This window comes from Anopheles nili, chromosome 2, assembly GCF_943737925.1.
Source record: "Anopheles nili chromosome 2, idAnoNiliSN_F5_01, whole genome shotgun sequence".
NCBI lineage: Eukaryota > Metazoa > Arthropoda > Insecta > Diptera > Culicidae > Anopheles > Anopheles nili.
Window position 1 is genome coordinate 37,418,782 of NC_071291.1, and position 15,063 is coordinate 37,433,844.

Consider the following 15,063-nt stretch of genomic DNA (forward strand, 5'->3'; position numbering starts at 1 on the left):
TTTGTTTTAGTTGCCTCCCCGTTCGCATCCAGCATCCCACGGTCTGGTGCACGAATCAGAGAACCGTACTGATGATATGGACCACTCGATCGTACGGCACTACGTAGGAAAAAGGCCTCTAAATGGAGCCGCAAAAAAAAAAAACAAGCACACCCTTACGGTGCCATCAATACGAGAAAGGATTGGATGGGTGGGGCAAAGCAAACGCAAAGCATAAAAAAGCGACTGCCTCATCCTCATGGTTGGCGAGAAAAAAAAGGCCCCCCAAAACAATGACAACGGCTGCCGTTTGTGCGCTGATGAATCCCGACGGACCTGACACGCTCGCTCGCCCGTCAGGAGCAGAGCATCGGCTGGGCAGCGGGCTATCGTCCATTCCGCTAGCGTGCGTTTCGTGCTCGAGAACACGCGATTTGTTTCATGTTTGGCGTTGCATGCTTCAAGCCAGTGCCAAGGGACGAAGCTCCTTTCTATGGAATTCACCCATCGGAACCCGTTACAGTGCAGATTTGTGCGGGTATGTTCGCTTGCATTGGGCAAGTGCAATCCGATTAAAAAAGGCTTACGAATGCGCGGGAAAGCTCTTTTGGTTGCGGGTAAATGTAGATTAATACATTCGCTGCACCCTTGAGCGGTGAGAAAACATGCTAATCGAAGCTTGGTCGGAGTTTTCCAGACTGATGAGTTGGACGCTTGAAAATTCACATGGGCGTTGAAATAGTTGGTGAATGCAATACGTAAGAGCTTCTGTGTAAGAGAAGCTGCTGTTAAGAATGGTTTCGTCTCACAAAGAATGATTTAGTACTTCAGTTACTCCAAAAACTTGCTTCTATTGAATGAAAGAAAATGTTTCATAACGTAATGATTCCATATTTCCTATAAGCTCGCAGTACTTTGATTAAATATGAAAATTTCGACAGGAAAAAGGACAAAATTCGGACTAAACAGAACGAGGAATTTCCAAAGAAACTACCACTTGCAAATAAAATCAATTTACAACCGAAGCAATGGCTGTCAAAGAGTTTTTCGTAATCCGTGTTTGGTTTGAAACTGAATCTAGCCACGTCATCCGGTATCGAGGATGTCCAACTCCGCCAACGTCAGTCCACCTTCGCAAACTGCCGCTGGTGGCATTTCAGCTTTTTGCAAATAAATCGCAACGAAAGCATTGATAGCGAAACCTACCACATCGATGATTTATATCCTTTCTGCGTTCTCCGCTCACATTTTCTACAGCCACGTAAAGCTAATCAACTGTTACAGTTTTGCGTATTGTGCTAGACATTCCATTCGACTTTCACGCTTGCAGACAGTCATTACATCAAAACACGCACACATGCACTCGTACACATACACACACACACACAACACTCAAACACACGCACGTTCACACAAAGCTAACGATGAACGATGCACATGCACACCTTAAAGCACCGGTTGGCGCCTTCCGTCTGCATCGAAGGCATACAACGTCACAACTCCACTATGTGGCCCATCCGACAATCGTCTCTAACACGCCGTGCTCAACCACTCCAGAGGCTTAATATCGATTCACTAGCGTTCGTTTGAAGTGGAGTTTGTATGACAAACACCTCGCGAGTTCACCGTTGTCCTTCGATGGGTGCATCATACCTTTAGTTATCGTTTTTTACTTCTTGTTTTTTCAATATTAACTGCTTTCAAGCTAGCACGCCTGTGAGATGCTGGCTCTGAGGAAGGATATTATAACAACACGATCGTCAGTCCGTCGGTTGAAACAAAGAAGTCCGAATGAAAGGAAAGATGAAAGATGGTGTCTTCTGGGGAAACTAAGCAGAATGGTGTTTGGGGGTTGGTTTTTTCCTCGTTTTTTTTCTGTCGCTTTCTGTTTTTTCTCGTTCTAGCGGCTATCAAATGCTTATCGGTACGATTAACTGTAGTTGTAACGGTAGTAGCAATAGTATAAGTAGCTGTGTAGTAATAGTTGTAGAAGTAGTAGTAATGAAAGCAGTAGTAAAAGCATGAGTAATAGCACCTTCGAGAGCGTTTCAGAATGAGCCCATCCTGGTGAGTATAATGATGTGCAGTTAAGTCGATTAATTCGAGCGACACGACCCGACGATCCTTTTCCCCCAGGAAACACGACGATCGTGGTAGCTTGTAATGGGGAACTAAAACGCATTACAGAGATCATACGCTACAGCTGTACACACTCTCGCACCCAAACCCACACACACACGCACACACACACTAACACACTACACTACACAGTCATACTAGCTCCTCGCGGTGCTGGTGGTGCTCTGAAGAAGATGGCTGCCCAGTTCCTTAGGTCGGTGTTGTCGATCGTCACGTGACGGGTTGTGGTGCCGTCAGCCATCGTTGGTGATGTCGTCCCCATCGAACGAACGGTGGCAACAGAGTGCCACAGAGAGCGAGTAGCACTGTGATCACGCCCGTGCCCAGACTGCGTGCGTGGCTCACCTCGGGCCATACGATCTGCACCTCGGCCATCTTGAAGATGCTGAGTAGCCGATGTGCGGACAGTTCCACGTACTGTGTATTGACCTGGTGGCCGATCGTCTCCAGGATCCTCGTGCACTGGTCCTGGGGATGAGAGGGATAACGAGAGAACGCAGGACATTAAACACACACGTCACACATACGGCTCTTAGGGCCTAGATGATCCTACTCTTGAATTACCTTTTCCTGCTTTAACAGCTGCATGGGCGTAAGCTTCGGATCGAGAGGCAACCGTATCGAGAGGATGATATTCTCCTCGGTGATGTTGAAGAGCGTCAAAGTGCATGGCGTCTGTGGAAATGGGAAATGGTGCACAGAATGACATTCGCATTCAGTAGTGCGGCTGCTTCCTCGCCAGATGGCGCTGACTTACCGAATTGTCGATGTGCTGCAAAACGTACTGCTGCAGCGCCCGTACGGCGTCCTGCACGCCGAGGTTCGTGTGCGGTCTCAACAGTGCTTCGTCGGTAGAGCTGTACCCTAGCATTAGAAAGATGCCACCTGCAAAGGAGCGAATAATGCACGCGTAAGTACATGCTCAGTAGTGGTGATCCTCGATCCTCGATCTTACCTGGTAGAACGTATTCCCCCGGTGGAGGTCGCATGCAGATGAACCGGCCCGAGTAGCAGAGGCATCGTCCTCGGAACGCCTGATAGGCGGGTGCTGCGTGGCTGTAAAATGCCAGGGCCGTTCGGCACGGTGCTAGTGGGACACACAAGGCGTGGCAGGTCAGCGCCAGCGAATCACCACCACCACACGTACACAGCTCACTGCACTCGGCATCATCCAGGATGTATAGCTGTGAAAATACCAAGCTGCATGAGACACCAGCACTTGCTAGTGAAAGGACCCTCTTGTGCTTACCCGACGACTTTTTCCCTCTGCAATCAGCTGATCGGGTTGGCGTGATCGTTGAACCACGCAATATCCTGAAAAAAATAAGAGAAGATCGCTCGTTTTCAGACACATTTCCGTTCATTTATACCTCTACAGGTACTTACGGATCGGGACGGCTGTCGTCGTTGGTTCTGTCGTCGTGGTCGTGACGGTAGTCGGTGGAAGTGTCTCAACCTCCAACACCTCTGTGCTGGCAACGTGGAGCACCTGTTCGTCGGGCCGTTGGTAGATCTTGTTACCGTACTGCCCGGGTGGATCGTCCTCTTCGCCATCCAGCTCATCTGGCTGGTGATGGGAGCCCGTTGGCTTGTCATACTCGTCCGGATGTGGGTGATGATGGCCACGATCGAGGTCGGATCGCTCGATCACCTCGTTTTGCTTGTGTAACAGCGTTTCCGGGCGCGTGTCAGGTGTCTCCACGTAATTCGTCTCGATCGTATGCTGCTCGGTTGGTTTGGGTCGATACTGCCAGTGATCAAACAAACGTGCACAAAGGTAAATATCAGTGCAAGATGGAAGGAACTCTGGTCAAGGATAAGCGCTTACCACCGGTTTTGGCCTCGTTGGGGGCTGCGTTGGTGGTGGTGTGACTCGCGTCGTCCTGACGGTAGTCGTCGTGGTGGTCGTCGTCGTTGGCCTCACTGTGCTTGTAGTCGTTGCCAAAGTCGTTGTGGTCGTGAGCAACCCTAGCTCCGCCAAACGCTTCAGATGAAAGTCCTTCTGTGACTCGACTGGAGATGGGATTTTTCATCAACACATTGCACAGCATTGCTTGATGGAGAAACTTACCAACACACGGATTGAGCCAAAGGAGCCTCTGCCAGCCGAGACAGTCGTACAGCTGCTGCATATCCGAACCCTGACAGGCGCAGGTCGTCCTGAGCGGTGTACCCAGAATGCCAAGCATAGCTTGCCTGCAAGCGCTCGTCTTTCCGGCACACTTCTTGGTCACACTGTCCACCGCGCAGGACTGCTCGAACACCTCCAGCCGGGCACGGCAGTCTTCATCCTCCCGGCACAGCTCTGCGACCGCGTGACACGCCGGTGGCGTATTGTACGCGATACCGTTGCCAGTTCCCGATGAAGACTGCTGGCTGCTGAGGCTCTCGGGTGGCCGCTGGGCGCACACTGGGTGTAGCTTTTCCTGCGCGATCATGCAGCTGTCGTGCCGGTTAGGTGTTTTCCTACGACAAACGACATGCGACATAGGTTAAATGAGAGCGCTCTGCTCGTCGATCAATGATCAAACTTCAAACGTACCTGCACAGGCAGAACGCGATGTCCAGGCTCAGATCGTCGTGAATGCTTTTGTAGAAGCTCTGCAGCGACTCCATGCAAGCGTTCCGGTTGCACCGATGCTGCTCGCAGTGCATCAGGACCGTCTTGAGCGCGGACGAGCACACCTGATCGTCGCGGCACGAATCGAGCGCCAGGTGGCAGGTACTTTGGAAGTGAATAAAACTCATTTCTGCTTCCTTCTCCTCGATGTCGTCCGAGCCAACTGTACATTTTTTGGGGGAGGAAATACAGGACAAAAAAAAACCTGTCAGTGTGGGTTGATCTGCTCGAGGGGACACACAAGGCGTTGCGAAGGAATGTGCCGTTGCCGATATCGTAATCATCTGCACCGGAGGTGTTGCCTGACACGCTGGAGGTCTCGGTCTTGACGCTAGTCGGTAGTCGGTTGCTTGTGTGTTTTTCGATTGCGTGTGAGAATATTTGCTTTGGTCTAGGCTCGAATGTGCCGCTCGAGAGCACCAACCGAGCAGTCGTTTGAGAAATGTGTGAGAGTTTTCCAAAGGTATGTTTGTCAACGAAAGTGAGGCAACCGCAGGATCAACGATCATAGATGCCGAAGTAGACGACGAAGGCAAAACGGTCAAAAGATTTCAAAAAACTGGGTATCCAAATTTAATATCAATTAGAGCTAAAGCAAGAGAGAACGAAATGGTAACGACAGAGAAACGGAGAATGAGATAAAAAGAGAAAGAGAGAGAGAGAGATAAACAGTGAGAAAGAGTGAAACAGAGAGCAAAATGGTACAGAACGAAACGACGGATGGAAATGCTGACGGATGGAGTGAGATCAACCTGTTCAGGGCAGCCGACAGACGATCATGATGAGTGTATCGGAAGAAAAAATGCACGGGAAAAAGGTTTTTTATGTGGTTTGAATGCGAGTGAAACCGGCTCAATCGTTGGACGGTGGCGAAGTATGCTGTATTTTAAGGATGCCATTTGATCGGCGGAAAAATGCGCGATAAACGTTCAAACTTCCAATTAATTCACCCCCACACATACACAAGCACACGCAAAATGGAAGCTCCGAGGCCAAGAAAAAGCTTGCCTCCTTCCCACACGTTCGGCATTCATCCATCGATCATTCACACTTCAGCGTAGACTGTGGGACGGATACGGATCATGGTAGAGCTTTTAAACCCGTTCTTTCGGATATTAACGGAAGGAAAGCTTAGCTAATAGAACTATCTAAGTACAGTAAAAGAATTTGACAAGAAAAAATGATTATAAAAGAGCTATATCAACATAGGTGTAACGGAACTGAATCATAACAAGGCAAATGCGGTAAAACTAGTACAGCGTAGAAGCTTCTCTAAGGTGCAGAAAAGATTTGATAAATGATGAAGCGCATGAGTGATCTCGAATGATGATGTTTTTTTTTTCTATACATTTGGTTGCTTTGGGGCGTTTGCGACAAGCGCAGATGCCATCTAAAGCGCGGTGTGCGTCAATTGTTTTAGTTTTTAGTGGCGAATGCTGGATAGCGCGCGGCGACAGTGCTTCAGCGAAAGCATAACAGTCTCTTTCGTCCATTTACCGTGGCTATCTCTGGGCGAGAATGTGATCAGACTGGTGTTATTGTTCACATCGACACACCGGCCCCAGGGTGGGGGTACGGTCAGGACACGCCAGGCGAGCGACGCGAAAGAAAATCGCTTTAATTACCATTATCGCAAAAGCTTTAAAACCGAACGACCGCAATCGCTCGTACGCTTTGCCGGGATGTTGCTACCAGTCCGACGGCGAGCCACAAAATGAAAGCTGACCCACTTGCCCCGGGCTTCTTTTCGAGCGTTTTTCTTCCACCCAACCGCCTCACCCCCCACCCTCTTCTCACGTCACCCACCCACGAGTTCGCGCTGGGGCGCTAGGGCGGAAAAATATTAATAAATAAAACATAAATCTGAAATTTAGCTGCAAATTGTTTGACGAAGGATGTCGGGTCGGCATCCTTTGGTCGCAGCTGGAGCGAGGCTATTAAAGCAAAGCGTCCCATTCCCGACTCCTCTTCGGCATGCTGACTACGGTCGTGTCCCTCATCAAGCCGAAGCACGCTGTGGCTGGAAGCTGTGGCGGCGATAATGGCAGCCCGGTGGCAACCAGCGAGGCTTCAGGCGTGTGCTCGGAAGGCGAGCTGTACGGTCGCACCGGAACCAGCGAAACTGTACGCAGCTGACGTTTTCCGCCACGGCGACGGATGACGATCATTTCGCCGTCTTTCCGTTTGTGCTTGATTTCCTCCGTCGCTTTGCCACGGTTCCCTTCTCGGTCGGAAGTTCGCGACTAAGGATTTGCTTTCCACGGTAAGGTTTCCGCTTCGTGAGCGTGTGCGTGTATGAAGCGGGAATTTGGGACCCCGCGGGACGACGGGTGTGTTATTGCATGTGCTGAACGAGAGAGAGAGAGAGAGAGAGCAAAAAAAAAAAAAAAAACAACACCCAAGGATAACAGAGCACGACCGTGAATGGTGGTGAAGAGAAAATCACAGCTCAGGGTCCTGCGAGGAATATCGCTACGGCAGCGTGCGCAATGGAATGATGAGAAAAATAAGCGACAGTGTGGAAACGAAAGATTTCCCTCTTTTTTTTTTGTTGTGGTTCATCCCATCCCCATCGGTGCCACCGCTGACATCGATCGAGCGGCGAGCGAAAGAAAGATGGGACGGTTGACAATTTTAATGAGGAGAAAATTAAAAACTCAATAAATAAATTTGCATTTAAATCCGTGACCGCACTGTCGCTCGCAGCGCAGGTGGTGATGGCTGTGCCAGTAGGGCGCACTTGAAACACCCGAGGAAGAGCTCTGGGGATGGGTTTTTTGTCGACTTTTTTTGTCTCTTTAGTGTTTTTTTTGTGCCTTCTTACCACCGGGGGCTTCTTGGCCTCTTAATTTAATTAAGAGGCCAAAAAACAAGCAATTATAAGTCGCACAAAGTGGATTTCTATCGGGGTTTCCCGCGACGATGGAGCTCGAACGTTTGGAGTGATTTGAATTTGGTTTGCAAATGTTATGCACTTCGAAAGACTCTCGAGTGGTGCCAACGCGTGAATAAGCTCACTCTGCTCGTCACGGTTGTGTCGAAGCGCAAAAAGCAGCTTGTGAACACATTTTGGGCAAACAAAAATGAGTTTCATGCGCTTTTGGTTCAAGCGGTTGAAACGGCACAAATAGACTCCTCATTCGCTTGTTTTCATTTGCTAGTACATTGATTGAAAATTAAGTACTATTATTCCGTTAGTTCACCACTTTAGAGTCAATAAAGTCAGATTCAAATTCAAACCGTATAGTTGCTTCGGCCATCATCAATCGTGTGACCAACCTCCCGGAGGTGCTTTTATCCAAACTCGTAAATACGTCGTTTCAGGATGTGGAGAAAAAATTAATAGAAACATGTTTTGCCCAAAGTTTGCCATCCATCCTTTTTTTTTTCGTGGTGTAGGCTAATCAATGGAAAAGAAGGAAATAAAATTATCGTAAATCATGAAGCCAAGCGAATGGAGGCTTCCCAAGCAATGGCCGCCGTTTGCAATAAAAACATTACCGGAAGGCAAATTTTCTTTTCCACCGTCGACTAGGAAAGGTGTACCACATCCTGAGACCTTGATTTATAACATACCAGTTTTGTGGCAACCGCGCAAAGGCAACGTTACGTCAGCGAAAGTTAAAAAAAGTCGGAGTCTGGTTGCTTGAAATAGTACAACCGGTGACCGGAAACTAAGGCAAAACCATGCTTGGTGATGAAAAAAACGCTTGCAGTGTGAGAGAAGTAGCCCTGGCGAGCAACATTGATGGTTTGGTTTGGTAAATTTGTTTCCTTTTTTCACCCACTGCTTGCTACAGCAACCAATTGCAGGCAGTAGGTATTGCAAACATATTTTTCTCTCTGTCTAACTGTCTATCTTTCATTTTAATACACATACTTTGGTATGACTTGAATGTAAAAACTCGACTGCTTTTTTATAACTTTTTGGAAGAAGCGATTTTTAGAAAATTTCGAATGAAAGACATCAGACATTGAAACTGTTCAGCGACTCACATAGAAGTACCCGTACCAACTTTTCAAATACTGCATTAAATAACTGAATTAAACTCAGAACCAATGCAGGACTCTTATGTGTTTCATCTGACAGGTTTTTTAAACAAGTTTTAACCATGAATTTCTAATAGCGAATTTGGTCAATCGCAATGGCTTTTTTCCAAGTATTTTTGTCTAGAAAATGTTGTTTATCGGTACGTTCCAATGATATCATAAATTTTCTTTTCAAAGCTACTTTTTTATTGTTGCCTGGGCGATTTTTAGATTTATATTAAGGAATGGAGCAGAACGAAAACATGCATTAGTCCAGGCTGATCTTAGTGACGGTTTGTTCATTACAGCACATTGACGATGAAATATTGATTTCTTTACAGGTTTGTGTTTGAGTAGTATGAATTTATCTTGAGTCTTCTAGTACACCAAGGACTGGCAAATTATACGTTTTAATTTACACATTGATATTTCTATATCATACGGTTGCCTTAAAACTGACTGAATAAACGTTGTTTTAATTATATCTTTCATGAAGTTTCTAGTTTGATTGTATATAATGAATTTTCTTATAATTTAAAATTTTTTAAGCTTAACATTTAGATTGCATTAAATAACTTGCTAGTGTTATTCAAAAGTAAAATAAAAAAAATTGTTTTATTATTAGTCAAATCAGCTGTGTTTTTCCTATTCATTGAAGAATACGCACGGTCGTGTTTAAAGATGCTATTTTTAAGGTAATATTTCAATGTTTTTATACTAAAGCTAACTCGTATGGAGCCAGTCATGAATTTGTTAGCTCCCTATTGTTGCCCATTCTACCCATCTAATCTACAGCGCAAAAGCTCTTTCCATCGATTATATCATATCATTCTCGCTTTCCATCATTTGCAGGTGCACTGGCTGAGAGCTTCTAGGTAGCTTCTAGGATTACGCAAAATAATACGACTATTACGGCTGTGGTTAAGTGTGTTTGTAACGAACGAAAAACAAAAATTGATTAGAAATTATTTGTTTAACAATCGATACAAACGGAATATCGAATCAGTCTATTGCTGTATGCCATTCTGCTTCTAGTCAATAGCGCCACATGAAAACAATAATCGCGCAACGAGGTTCGGGTTGAATAACACAATGCAAACTAAAACTTACGAGTATTAATACCTTTAATTAACATAATCACGTAAAATCGTTTCAAATTCAACACAAAAAGCTCGTACGCTGTGTGTCCTGTGCTAGTGATGCACGTGTGGAAGGTAGTGTAGGTGAAACAAAAGTGGGATTTGAAACGATAAGAGTAGAAAAACGGGTGTTGCAAAACAAAATCTAACCGACCAAAAAAACTTACCTTCCTGGTATAGAAAATATTACCGACAATATCGAGCCGTGTTGTAAGGACAAAGGGACCTCTGGTACTTTGTTTGGTAGTAGTGAAGGAGACGAGAACGTGAATCTATCCTACACAGCGATCGCGGTCCTACATGTATCGCACCAATCACAATCTTTGCAGATCGATTAGAGTAACAGACGTGTCAGAGTGTACCTCTCGAGTGGATCACATAATTTTTCACCAGGTTTTGCAATTGAGAGGAGAAAGTTCATTGGCGTTTTGATTCGCCCACACCACACTATCACCGTTTAAAGTCTTCTGAGTTCAGCATGCAGCTTACGATTGATCTTAAGTGAATCATGTTGTAGGAGACGACTGTCGTGCGAAGAGCTATACAAAACCACATCACCGCTGAATCAACTGATTATCGTCGGATTAACGGCATCGTAATCAGTAGTACTTTCACGACGAATCAGAGTGCTTCGGTACAGCCAGGCGTTAACCGCATTTCTTGCATCCGTGTATCCGTCATTGTAAGCTTTCATTAATGATACTCATCCCAGAGTACGGAGTGCTCTTACTGGGTGGGAAAAATCGATCACTAGCGAGGAGGGTAGATTACTGGATAAAATTAACGCGGCGCTACATCCAACCAACCGAGCCTGAACAAGCACCTGCAATCAGTGCGAGAGTATTACGACAACAGGCTTTCCCAGTGTATATTGGTAAGCGTGTTTGTATGTTTGTGTTGGCTCGGCTGCATCAGTGGTAAACGTAAGATACTCGGGAAATGGGTTTTGGAATAATCCACGGATGAGCGGATTTAAAGCACCGTAGCCATTGGAAGTGAATGAATAAATAGAGCACCGCGTTTCGGCCTCTCGTTTATCACTTGTTGAGGAGAAGTGTTGATGGAATGTAAAATAAAGCGAGCTATACAATGCTACTGAGGCATAGATTTGGTTTTGATTGGCGAGATATTCAGTGGTTTTTTAATTGCTCCTTCGAACATATGATAACACTTGTGAAGAGCACGCAACTGTATCGTGGCATACTTTGTCGATGGTGTGTAAATTTTTGTGTGACTTGGCTTCGTTTATAGAACCTGGTTTTATACTTTTACGTAAATATGCAACTGTATTATAGAAAGCGATTATTATACACATTTCAAACATTCGCCGCGTGATACTACAATTCACTTATGTATCATCTCTTAATCTCTTGCCTTCTCTTTCTTTCCGTTGGTTTGTTTTCCATACTAGCACTTTTACCGGATGTAAGTGAAGCATGCTTCAAAACTATTTGACGTTGTCACACTTTTCAATTAGTAGTTATCAGCGTCAAGGTATTTCGAAATGTAAGAACAGTTTTTCAAATGTTTTATCCAACTCGAACATTTTAATCTACAAAACTGCAAATCGTCCAAAAGGGATGCACAACAAAGAGCTCAGAAAACAGTACAGGGTGGTTGATTTGGAGGTAATCCGGGACAGCTCAGAAAATCGAAATCGTAGGAAAATAAACACACGCATTAACGCAACCCATCATGAGAAACGCGAATGTGGGAGGACAAAACGTGCGCTGGTTTCACCGAACACTCATCAAAATCATCTCTCCAGACTGAATCGAACGGAACAGGAAGCAGAAACGAAACAGGATACAGGCACAGGGTGCACACAGGGTGTGAACTGCTAGACGACGGAATTTTCAGCTGCAAAGCCCCCTGGTGAAGGGGCTAACCTCGATCGATGCTTTCGGTGATCAGCGAAGTGGTGCAAAAGAGGTGGGAAAGAGTAAAACGGACGGCCGGAAGTGCTGGCCAGGGCGGCAGGGCGCCACAGGTACCTACATTGTTTGTCCACCGTCTGTTCGTAGCTCGCGCCATCGAGCTCGATTGCTGCATCGACGTTGCCACTATTCATACTGATCAGAATATTGTCGAATGGGGCGGATCCACCTGCCGCCGTCAAGTAGCCCCCGGACCCGGGACCCCCAGCGGCACCACCGATCGTACCACCGTACTCGTACTCGAACCCGCCGTACGAGTGTTGGTGCGGATGGTGGGAGCCGAAGTGACCGCCGGCCCCATGCTGATGCAGGTGGTGATAGCCGCTGATGTTGTACGGATACAGTGCCGTCTTGTAGTGCTGCGGATAGTAGGCGTGGGGTGGCGCGACCAGCGGCGTCTCGATCAGCGCCATGTTCTGGTCCAACAGACGGTGGTAATTATCGTCCACCCCCATCGCCCGGACTGCAACGACGAAGAAAGTGGATCGAAAATCGGTGGAGCAGAGAAAATAGAGAGAGAGAGAGAAAGATAGAGAAAAAAGATAGATAGATAGAGAGAGAGAGAGAAAGAGAAAGAAAGATATATAGAAGGTCATGTGCCGTGAAAGTGTGGCTTAGTGCACGCGTGGGTTGGCTGCTGTATCAATTTTTATCGGTCTTCTACCATATTGGGTACATGTGTGTGTGTGTGTATATATAGAGGCAAGTGTAAGGAAAAATCATACGAGCGAGCGTGTGTGGTGGAGGGGCGAGTATTGCTGGGAGAAGGCCTGAACGATCCGAGCGATCGCCTTGGGAATGGATACACGAGCTGGCCAGGGAAAGCCAATCGTGACACGAGGACCATTTTTGTTTTCTTGTGGTCGAAAGATAAAACAACAAACACAACGCGGGCTTTTAACTTTCTCTTTAAAAGAAGCAAGGTTTTCGGATGTTTATATTTGTTGACGGTGGTTGGTCGCAGAACCTAATTTAGACACGATCCCTAGCAGCAGCTTGATGATTTTGTTGTGTAGATAACTATCATATATGTTGAAACACATTGAATGTTATTCGAATACATTCTTTTGCTAAAATTCATTCTCGTACCAATTATTGACCGATCAGCATGATGCATAAATATAAACAAGCCAGTACGATAATCTGCTCTTTTAAACTCAATACACTTGTCCGTTTTTTTCGATCTTTTTTCGTTGCCTTTAAACAATTGTGGTTAAAGCCATCTCAACCGAAGCACATCTCCTGACGCTTGGATCAATAGGCTTGGCTGCACCAAAATTAAAGAAAAGCTGGTGACATATTGCTGCCTGTAACAATGGATCAGAGTATTGAACTCAAGCGGTTCATTCGATTGGTTGATGAATGGTAGCTATCGGAAAACATTGTGATTTGTTTGGGGGCACGAATGATTAATTCAAACATAATACTGATCAATGTTGACATTTCGCTGCCAGATTTTCCCAACAATACGATAATTAGCTGAAATGGCAACAGGAATAGAACGGGTGGTGTGGCATAGACGCATTAACCGTTTATATACACACCGAATAACAATAAGCTACCCTTTGGCCACAGATTCAAATCTAGATAGGCATGTGGTAATTTCATTATCCAATGAGAGCACATTTTCAACAAGATGTCACATGTAGCGATAACAACCATTACATAACTAATCAGAATCGATAGCTTTACGTTGGTTTTGAAGACAATATTTCAATTATTCGAAATGACAGCATATTGATAATCAATATAGATACAATTGGGTACGTTTCAAAGATGATTTAGTAATGGCGTTTTAGTTATATCTATCGTGTGCTTAAATCTTAATTATCTGCTTCTTGCATCAATAGAAAAGTTTAGATGATTATATTAGCAAATGTATAAAAAGAAGCTATAGTAAATTCAGTTCCATGGAACACACATTTATTAATTTTATTGTTGTTTTGTTTTTCAAACCATGGAAAAGTTAACTGCTTCAGGTGACTAGCTGCGACGCATAAGATTTCAACCGTCGATGGAGGCGCCCAGTGTTTCAATGTATTAGAGCATAAAGTTATTACATCATTTTACCATCGTTTACTTTTACAAGAAAATTTAATGCACTCAGCTGGTTAAAGAGCTATTCTTTCCATTTTTGAATAAAAACAAGAATGCGCACTGCTTCAAGTAAATACTGAAAAGCTAGGTTGAGATTTTACGGAGTCACCCAGTATTTAAGTCTGCCAAAGCATCGACAAATGCAAACATAATTGATGTGGTTGGCATGTGATTAACAATGCCAAGTTTTTGAATACAGTTTCCAGACACTGTAATGTTTTACCATCTTTTTTTTTAAACGCTCAAACAGCCAGTAGTTTACGATTACCAATGGAGACGCCCAGTACTTCACTTCGTCAATGCGACAAACCAAAGAGTGACGTAATCACATTAGAATTTGAAACAAGAATGCTTGATTAATTTTGAATCTTTGCTCATAAGTTTGATTGCAAGAATTTTTTTTTATATTACGCAATTAAACAATCGTCGCATAACTCAAAACTGTGCGAAACGAATGGATCATGTGGAACCTGTAAACAAATTCAATTATTGAATAAAATTCATGTGGATGCTGATGTATGCATGGATCGTGATGGTGCTCATCAGCCAATGCCATGCTGGTATCGTGCTTGCGGTGCGTAACTTTCGTCAGAGTGCATGTGTTCATGGGTGTGTGAGTGAATAAGTGCGTCCGAGAAGTGCTGTTGGGAAAGTTTTTGCAAAGATGTGACGTTTAAAGTGCGTCGTGAACATCCACTACGGTGCAGGTGATTACAAGAGGCTCAATTTGAAGCTGTCCAATTTAAAGCTCTCAAGATCGACGAAGTAAGGCATAGCGTTCAATATCTCTCTACGAGGACAGGATGCACTCAACAAGCATTTGTGGAGAAAAATGAGGACTTATTAAAATCGAAAACGCAAGAAGACTCGAGCTTTTGCTCAGCGTGTTTTGTAACCCTTTAAAACGTTATGTTTGCAAGCGGAACAAATTTAACCCAAAAGTGCTCATTGATGAAGAAAGCTGGGCAACTAACGCTTCCAGCAGATGCACAAAGCAACGGACAAAGCCAATCTTTTTGATCCTACTTTGCAATACACCAGCCCACGCTGGAAAACCCACTTTGCGTGGGTAATTGTATCCAAACATAATGGCACTCGAGAAGGATTCTTCACTGGGTTATTT

At 45.0% G+C, this 15,063-nt stretch overlaps 1 protein-coding gene across 1 annotated transcript in view; it reads right to left on the minus strand.

Annotated features, from left to right (window-relative positions):
- Positions 1 to 2,328: 2,328 nt before the first annotated feature.
- The window catches only part of LOC128722485 (uncharacterized), an 81,782-nt gene continuing 69,047 nt past the window's right edge, over positions 2,329 to 15,063 (minus strand). The window contains exons 7-16 of the mRNA XM_053816153.1: positions 11,905 to 12,306; positions 4,661 to 4,901; positions 4,190 to 4,584; positions 3,947 to 4,131; positions 3,505 to 3,865; positions 3,368 to 3,432; positions 3,074 to 3,302; positions 2,876 to 3,003; positions 2,683 to 2,793; positions 2,329 to 2,586 (exon numbers count right to left, since the gene is read on the minus strand). Coding sequence (XP_053672128.1) covers positions 2,329 to 2,586; positions 2,683 to 2,793; positions 2,876 to 3,003; positions 3,074 to 3,302; positions 3,368 to 3,432; positions 3,505 to 3,865; positions 3,947 to 4,131; positions 4,190 to 4,584; positions 4,661 to 4,901; positions 11,905 to 12,306 — 2,375 coding nt within the window. The remainder of the gene's footprint in view (positions 2,587 to 2,682; positions 2,794 to 2,875; positions 3,004 to 3,073; positions 3,303 to 3,367; positions 3,433 to 3,504; positions 3,866 to 3,946; positions 4,132 to 4,189; positions 4,585 to 4,660; positions 4,902 to 11,904; positions 12,307 to 15,063) is intronic.